Source organism: Idiotropiscis lumnitzeri, chromosome 3 (genome assembly GCF_059441095.1).
Source record: "Idiotropiscis lumnitzeri isolate Australia: NSW breed Sydney's pygmy pipehorse chromosome 3, RoL_Ilum_1.0, whole genome shotgun sequence".
NCBI classification, from domain to species: Eukaryota; Metazoa; Chordata; class Actinopteri; order Syngnathiformes; family Syngnathidae; genus Idiotropiscis; species Idiotropiscis lumnitzeri.
This window is the reverse complement of record NC_142393.1, coordinates 8,675,394-8,684,183: the sequence shown is the minus strand read 5'-3', so window position 1 is coordinate 8,684,183 and position 8,790 is coordinate 8,675,394. Positions and strand designations below refer to the sequence as shown.

Sequence of the window (8,790 nt, the reverse complement as noted above, 5' to 3'; positions counted from 1 at the left end):
GGCTGCAACCAGCACAACACTGGTTTCCCCACAAAGAACTGTGATAGTTCGCTAAGAACACAAAGTGTACGTGGGATTAACGCTAACAAAGAAATCTTTGCTGTGTGATGACGTCATAAAGGCACGCCTCATTTTCAGGTTACAGAAGACGGCAAGCAATGTCTCCGAGTGGATGTGCATTAGAGAAATGAAAGAATGAATATACTCAATGCCATATTCGCTGCTTCTATAGAGATCTATTCTATAGGATGGCGGTTTCCATGGTAACTTGTTTCAAAAGTAAGCACGGGAACATGTAATTTTACTGTACAGTTTCGTCCAAAATTATTGGAACAGAGAGGTCAGTTCGTAGCTGTACAAATATTTGGGTTTGGCACAAGAGTATAAAGACATCAAAATATTTTTTTCCCCAAGTACTTTTTTTAGGTGGACAAAAGGATTAGATCAAATTTGAGAGTATAATATTCAGCGTAAAATTCTGCATAAAGTAAATCTGAGAATTTTACAATGAACATTTTAGTTTCAAACGTTTACTGGGACCAAATAGTCTTATAAAATGTGAAGATAACACTGGTCAACACCATATTTTAATCAGAGATAGCTTTTGAGTATCCCGAAATTATTGTAGATGGTAATTTGAAAAAAAAAAATGTCCAGACTTTTTCTTAATACATCAGATTTTTTTAAAGATACTTTTTAATTTGCGTTTTCAGTATATTACTATGTTACATTTTATTATAGTATTTTTTTAAACATGATATGCTAGAGAATGAGGGCAGATTTAGAATCAGCTTGCATGAATCTAGAAAATTTACATCTTTGATAAAAAAAAAAAACTTTTCAAACATTTTTTGACGGAGAGAGAGAGACAGAGGATATCGATATATCTTGTTATAAATCCTTTTCCTCATGTAACGTACATCAAGCCCGTGAGCAAATGGCATCACCAAACATTGCCATGTTTCCTTTGTGATGCTTTCTAAGCCTTTCACCACAGTCTCCTCTTTCGCGGATAAAAAAAAAAAAAAAGAAAAAAAGCATGCTCTCTGGAGTTGAAATCTGAATATGAACTTCAGTCAGTCTAAAATGTTCTACTGAGGGCACCTGATAAACAATTTTTTATTTTTATTTTGCTAATTTGTGGAGGGGATCTTTTGGTGGAGCATTTTCTTTGCAGTATTTTTCATTATGAAATCTAGAACCAGGATAATGAACATAGAGTGTGTCCATGTGTGTTGTGGGTGGTGGCGGGAAGGGCAAAGGTCACACAGAGGGCACCATTCGATTGGTTTTAATAATCCCTATAATAGACATAAACAGACATATCGTAAAGACTTTTTATTCACAAGATTTGGTTCAAACACATCATTCTTGTATGTGGTTGTGTCACATGTAGTCCAGCGTCATCCTTTTGTGTTTGATTTGCAACTGTTGGCAACCTATTTAACAAAGATCACATTATGATAACGTTTTCTTTATCACTCAAGACTTTTAACGGAGGAGGATTCATTATCCGAGAACAATAACTGCTTTGACTGGTGAAAATAGGACATAATGGAAGAAGAAACAAAAGCAAGCATGAGTCGCAGTTGTCTCTGGCTCGTTATTTTTTCCATCTCAGCTGTGTGCATCAGAGCAGGAAGGCAAGCATTGTAATATTGCTTGGTTTCTCAGTTCTGTTTTATAAAACGGTGACCAATCGCCACCAAAATTCAAATACACAAAACTAATTTCGAGGAAAAAAATAATTGGGAAGCACAGGCCTGGTACCTGGTATCCAGTCAAGAGAATACCACCCTAGCCCAGGTAGAAAGGGGGGCCCAACGTTGGGGCCCGCCACCACCTAGAAGTGCGGGTGACAGTAAGTGATCCTCAACAGCTGGAAATGAGGATGGACGAAGCCCAAGGAAGCAAGATGAAGATGGGCAAGACCCCCAAAACCCCCACACGACAATCATATAGTCAGGTGACCGGAAGGGGCCCCCCGGCCCCAGGAGTCATGCCAGCAGCCTTGTGAGTATCCACCTTCAAAAGGCCCCAAACTGCGAATCATTTGACTCCAGTCAGCCTTGATTACAGGAAGGAATTTCAGGCAGTAAAATGTCTAATCTGCAATTAGCACAATCCGTCTGGGGTCTCTGTAACTTGTTTCGTCTTGTTGTAGATTACTAAATGTTTCCCTCCACACTGAGTAAACAGCACAAGTGAAGAAGCGGTAACACTAAATAGCTACTCTGAATGCCGAGCCCTCCAGTTTCCACAGCAACCAAGACTAAAAATAGAAACTCACACCAATGGCCGTCAACGATGAATCTCCTGTAATGATATGTCATTCTATTTATAGTTCTCAGCAGTTCCTGTCGAGCTCTGGACAGGAAGGATCCAGTCATTTGTTCAAACCAATAAATATGGGAGTTTTGAGCCTTGGTGAATATGCGTATACTTCAAGGGAATATAGAATGAACATTGGACAGGGATATTTCAAGCGTACGTTATCAACGTGGTACGGTGTGGTTGTTGTTATAGATATTATGAAAAAAAATAGATGAATGTTTGTGAACTCACTGATCATGGTAATGATTTTTCACAAGAATTGAAAAACAGATGAATATCAATATGCAACAATTTATTTCAATAAATCTTTGCCAGTGTTCATATACGTAGTCAAATAATCACTCACAATTTGCTATCACTGGTGAGCTATTTTTAGAACAGGTACTCCTGTGCTCGTGTATGCAAAAAAAGCGAAAAATTAAATGTTTCAACTAAGAATTTTTTTAAGTCCAGTTGTGTTTAATGTTTAAGTACAATACATTTGCATTTAATCTTTTAAAAGTGATTGTTTTCAAACTTTTGTTTTTCATAATTTTAAGTACAGTTTATATTGTCAGTATTCCATTTTTAAACTACTTTCAAAATAATATCAAAAATACTTTTTAGGAATATAGCCTCTGCCACGTTTTTTGAATAACACTTGGGCCGACTACGTTGCTGTATTTTATTGTTGTCATTTTGGTACTTGGAGAGCTAAATATTGTCTTGAGGTGGCGCTTGCGGTAAACGTTGAGAACCACTGAACCTTTTGAAATAGTCACACATGATAATCAAGCACTATAAACCCCTAACGATAACGTAGAACAGGTTTTCTGCTATTCATCATGACTTTGAATTTTCTTGAATCATCAAGCTACACCTGGTATAAGACTTGGTTAATAACATTTGCCCAATTTGCAGTTGACAAGCCACCTTCAAAAACGTCTAAGTAAGAAAAGACCATTCTTCAAAAGAAAATGCCCATATTATATATTTTCTCTGCAAATGACAAATCAAATTTAAAGTAAATTGTCTGCTTTGTCTTTACATTTTGCACAGCCGTTGTGACGTCACTTTTATGATTCATTTTCCAATGCTTCCATAGCTGCTCATTTTGTGGATGAATTGCCTTATAACAGATACATTTGTGCCTTATTATTTATATTCACAATTTATAGAATGTTTGTCCATTCTTGACTCTTAATTTGTTTTGATGGCATCTATAACAAAACTGTTGCACACCAAAAATGATGACATTTTTGCCTTATTTGCCTTACTTTACATTTGATGTTGAAAGTCAGATTCTTCAAAAAGCTCAACTCTAGCTCAACTCCCTTTGAATTTAAACCCAGATATTTACCAGAAATTGCTTCTCTGCTTTCAAAGACTTTCATAATATTTGTCACAGGAAAATGACACACTGGAATCGTATTTAAGAAAACCTGTCTGACAATGTCAATCAAGTTATCTTTGAAATTTTACACACACACAATGTATGTCCACCACATCGAGTTAAACAGTTTTCTTTCCTCTCCCTCAATCTTAATCAAGTATATGTAATTCGGGGAAGAACATTTGACGAGCGAACTGTATTTTAATCTTTCGAGTGGGCGCTGTGACGATTAAAACGCCCACTGGAGCACCTGAGGGAAGGCGTCATCACCCAGACGAGGGAAGTCGATGGTGGCCTGCGAAGAGAGGCTGTCCAGTGCTGTCCTCGGCTAACCTCAGTGAACGTGTCGGTGTAGCTGGATCCATGCACATCTCTGTCGGGAAGCAAGCTCGGCTATCTTTAGGTGGCTTTTGTCGTTTTGAGGAATTATGGAGGACGACTGTGTGTGCGAGTATGACTCGACGTGGGACACCGAGAGTGATGGAGAGGAGCCGGCCGGAGATGGTCAACCTCGACGATCGAGGACTCTCGTTTCGGTAAACGCCAAGTTTTAGATTGACTTCTTGTCATTGTGAGGCCGTGGAGTTAAAACATCTGGTGACTTGGCGAGGCGTTGTTGTTGCTGCATTTGGTGCAGCGCAAATATTAGCTGCTAGCTAGCTAGGCTAGCCGGCTAATGACGCTAGCTTACTTTTTCTGCTCTCTGGTTTCGGTGAGCGTTTATTTGTATTGAGCTTCATGTGGCGACATTTGTAGTTTGTTCGACATAGCTACGTTAAAAATGGGGGTCGGGGGTGTGTAACTGTCATAGTTTCTGATTCGACAATGAAGTGGATTAATTGATTTAAGCTATTTTATTTTGTTAATAGATACAAAAAAAATGCTGCAATTAAAATGTCACCTACTGAAACACTGCATTGCTGGCAGAGGGTTAGTAGTAGGAATAATTTATCTGACTCCATTAACCAACACTTATTAAAATTTATTTAAAACCTATCCTTAAACCAACCAAATGTAATTTATCCATGAAGAAGTACAATTAGATATAAAATATATTTCGGTACATATTAATAATTTCTACATGTACACCGCATAACTTGTGTCAAAACACCACCAGCCGATTTCTATTATTGGGACTAAAAATTAATAAATACATTTAAAAAAATCTATGTGCTTTTACTAATATTTTGGAATTCATATTTTTGTTTACTCAGATTTTTTTTTTTAACCTAATTTCTATTTTTTTGTGGAATATATAGAATGTTGAAAAAAACAAAACACTGAATTCTTGTCGTGGATTTATCGGTTCACAGCGGCATCACCCGCCCAGAAACTTGAGGGCAGCAAAGGACATGCAAAACTACAGAAGAGGATACCCTGTAAGTGTTAAACAGTTAGACTCCAATCATCAAACGCTACGTTGGACTGAAGTTATACAATTCTGTTCTTCTGTCAGAATCTTGCAGATGATGAGTGCTCAGAGGACAAAATGAACAACTTGCAGTTCTACCTCAATAAATTCCCCTCTGCACCTGATGGTATGATACTTGAATCAAACCACAATATTCTGGCAAAAGGTTGCATTACACTGATATGCCTGATTAATTATTGTTTTTTATTTTTTTTTATTTTTACATAATACAGAGGTCTACATTGATTCCTTCCTCAAAGAGTGGAAAAATGACTACAAAAGGCTGGAGAGAGTCCACTCATATATTCAGTGGTATGTGCATTTTTTTTCATTGCTAGTTAGTAGGGCTGGGAGAGTAAAGGTGTTCGCAGAGGCTGCTGATACCAGCGACCGCTAATTAAGTTGGGGGGAATTTTGCTAAGTCGACCACGAAAATTAATTGAAGTGTGCCTCAAACTATAATTCCTCGTAATTATTTTACAACAACATTTGCGTTGCAATACCTGGAGTCAGTACCGTTTTTTTTTTTTTTTTTCTTTACTGTAAGTCACACATTCTCTCATGGTTTGGCTTAGAGCGGGATCGCTATATCGCTTCTGCAGACCTTGATGATTATCTGATCATTTATTTACTGGACATATAAAAAGGGTGTGGCATCCTCATGTATGTACTCATCCATATTCCGCACTTGTGTTTATATTCCTCTCTGCTTTCATCAGGCTGTTCCCGCTTCGTGAACCAGGAGTCAACTACATGGCCTCTGAACTCACAAAGAAGGAGATTGAGGCGAGTTTCTCATAGTTGACACTTAACACAATCCAGCACGACTTTAGCTTTTAACGCATGTTTTTTTCTTTTGTTCTCCCCAGGCTTTTAAGAGAAACGAGGATGCCAAAAGGAGACTAGTGGAGTCCTATGAACTCATGTTGGGCTTCTACGGTATCCGCCTGGTTAACAAAGAGATTGGTGAGGTGGCACGAGCAGAAAATTGGAAAGAGCGCTTCGGCAACCTCGAGCGGTAAAAACCTTCTAATATTGTCACAACATTAACGAGCCTCATATGATCTCTCCTGGTGGTCATTTCAGTTTCAACTGTCTCATCTCCTTTAGGAACTTGCACAACAACCTGCGTATCACACGCATCCTGAAGAGCCTGGGAGAGCTGGGCTTCGAGCACTATCAAGCCCCGCTGGTGCACTTCTTCCTCGAAGAGACATTGGTTAAGAAGAACCTCAGCAGTGTTAAACGCAGCGTACTAGACTATTTTCTGTTTGCCGTTCTGGATAAACAAAAGCGCCAAGAGCTGCTGCGCTTCGCCTACCTTCACTTCGAGCCAAAGGATAAATTTGTGTGGTGTCCCAGAAAGATTCAGAAACAATTCAGGAAGGCAGAGAAACGATCTGACGCTATTGGAAATGGAGAAGGTAAGGATGACATCTACTCCAGGGTTAAAAGCAAAGATGGAGAAAAAGGGGGTCACCTCAAAGAGGAGGAGCTGGATAATGCTGGCAAGGAGCAGACGCAAACGGAAGCAAACAGAGACAAACTCAAACAGCCTGAGATGTCCCCTCAGCCGACAGTCGGAAATGGCAATTCCGAGTCCAATAACAACAGTTTAGGCAACAGCACCGACTCCACTGATGAAATGGACGAAATGGATCAGTCGCCCACCCCTGACACTGTGAGCGTTAAAACCGAGCCCTGCGCAGACGTCAAGTTCAAAGCGACAAACAGCTCGCAGGATGCCGTTCAGGAGTCAGACAACGTCATGCAAACGGACGAAGACACGAACGCAGAGAAACCGCCGAAGAAGAAGAGAGAAGATAACTCGCTACTGCAGAGCAACGGCTCCAACGCAGACGTGATGGGCTGCCAGGCGGAGGGAAAGACTGGCAGTGACACAGCCCCCGGCCAAATAAGCTCGCCTGCTCAAACCCCACTTAAGACTTCAAAACACTCACCTTGCCTGTCATCGGGAAGGGAAGAAAAGATCCCGAGGACTGATTTTACTCAAGTGCCAGACAAGGAGCACAAAGGGTCTCACGCAAACGGGAGTAGTTGTAAAACTACGGATGAACTGACAACTGAGAAGAAGGTGGAGGATGTTGACATGGAGTCTAACCCTCCTAGTTTAGACCCAAGTGTGGCAAACACATGAATAGTTCTTAGCGCTCCAACTCGCCAGTAAGTTTGAGTCCCATCGATCATCCGTGAGGAGCTGTTTGGGTCTTTCAATGTTGAGCACAAACGCTCTGACCACACTCGCTGTACATTTAGAATCTGGGAGATGTGAAGTGGCCTTTTACGGACCACCATTTCATTTTGAGACTGCCACTCTGAAGTCCTGCAAAAGTTGAATTTGAGCCTGCGTTCACACTTGCCATTGCAATGGTGCTATGTCAAAAAAAAGAAGAAAGAAATATTTTGGAAGCTTTTTGTGATGTCTCAGCTGGTAAAAAATAGCCAAATGTGGAAAATGCGTTTTCAAATCAATTGGGCCGCAACTTAATATTTACTTTGGTCCAGGGAGAGTGATAAAAATGGGCAGGATGTATTTCATCATGCCCACCCCCAAGTTTAGCTCCCGACCAGCATACGGAACAACAAGTGTGAACACAGCCAGAGAGTACAGAGCGCCTCACTTGTTTGAATGCATTGCGTGAATGCCATTTTCCGGATTTCTATTGGGCAGACAGACCCTCTGAAACAAGCTTTTTTTTTTTAGTTATTCTAATGGTGAACCGATGCTATAAAATGATTTACCACAACTTAGGTACCCCTGCAAGAAATACAAATCTGCCTCCGGCCAATTGACGTGTGCAGCTACACTGCCTCGTTCAGATGTTGCGACCGCCTTATTTTAGTAGAGAGCGGCTTAATACAGTGCAACACTTGCATTTCTTCGGTTAACGTCGTCTCCTTAAGTTTGCGGTCACATCCAATTGAACTATAATGACATGAAAAAGAAATGAGAGCATAAATTGGAAAAGACAAGGAACTTATCAAAGAAAGAAAGATGTATCATAGTGACAGATTTAAAATGACCTTCCTGGGTTCAGTTCTTTTCTTTACAGAATATATAAAGTACTCTTAATTTTAAATGAACAGAATTCTCTTCTTTCCACTTTTTTTTTTTTATTGTTATTATATCATTTGAACTGATGTTTTTGCACTGAAGAATCAGAAGTTTTGTGTTTCCCTTTGCAGCCTGTTTTTGTGTTGATGCTGAACTCAGACATTCTTTGACTGATTGTCATCAATGTTATCTTTCAGTAATGTCGAGTGCTTTCGCACTTGTGGGGATTTAACTTTTGGACAACAGAAAGCCTTGCCAAAAATGTGATAGACTGCTTGATTGTATAAAAAAAAAAATACTGTATATATTTGTCAGAATTGGTCAAGATGAGCTCAAATCTGTATTTTGGTTCTTGCTATTTTGCAATCTGTTTGCCAGGGTGCTTGTATTTTCTCCCTCAACACTTGCACTTAATTGTGAATATGATTGAGTTAAAATGTTAAAATACAACTTGAGTTCTTTCTATGTGACCTTTCCGCCACCTGAAAACCTGGCTGTTTAAGAGCTGAATAAAGATATTTTCTGACACATTGATACAATTTGTATACTATTTGTATTTGCAGAAATTAATGCGGGTGCCCTATTTTACTCATGCCT

The 8,790-nt window shown here is 39.5% G+C and overlaps 1 protein-coding gene across 1 annotated transcript; it reads left to right on the top strand.

The window, feature by feature from the left end:
- The first annotated feature begins 3,941 nt into the window (after nt 1–3,941).
- Nucleotides 3,942–8,721, top strand: ogfr (opioid growth factor receptor). The gene is made up of 7 exons (XM_088292030.1): nt 3,942–4,242; nt 5,020–5,085; nt 5,163–5,244; nt 5,351–5,429; nt 5,837–5,903; nt 5,987–6,135; nt 6,228–8,721. The coding sequence occupies exons 1-7, from the start codon at nt 4,135–4,137 to the stop codon at nt 7,273–7,275; spliced, it is 1,599 nt and encodes a 532-aa protein (XP_088148156.1). The 5' UTR covers nt 3,942–4,134; the 3' UTR covers nt 7,276–8,721.
- The last annotated feature ends 69 nt before the right edge of the window (nt 8,722–8,790 follow it).

Coding starts and splice junctions, on each gene's coding strand:
- ogfr (XM_088292030.1), top strand. CDS start 4,135: ATGGAGGACGACTGTGTGTGCGAGTATGACTCGACGTGGGACACCGAG. Junction 5,086..5,162: donor ACTACAGAAGAGGATACCCT/GTAAGTGTTAAA, acceptor TTCTTCTGTCAG/AATCTTGCAGATGATGAGTG. Junction 5,245..5,350: donor ATTCCCCTCTGCACCTGATG/GTATGATACTTG, acceptor TACATAATACAG/AGGTCTACATTGATTCCTTC.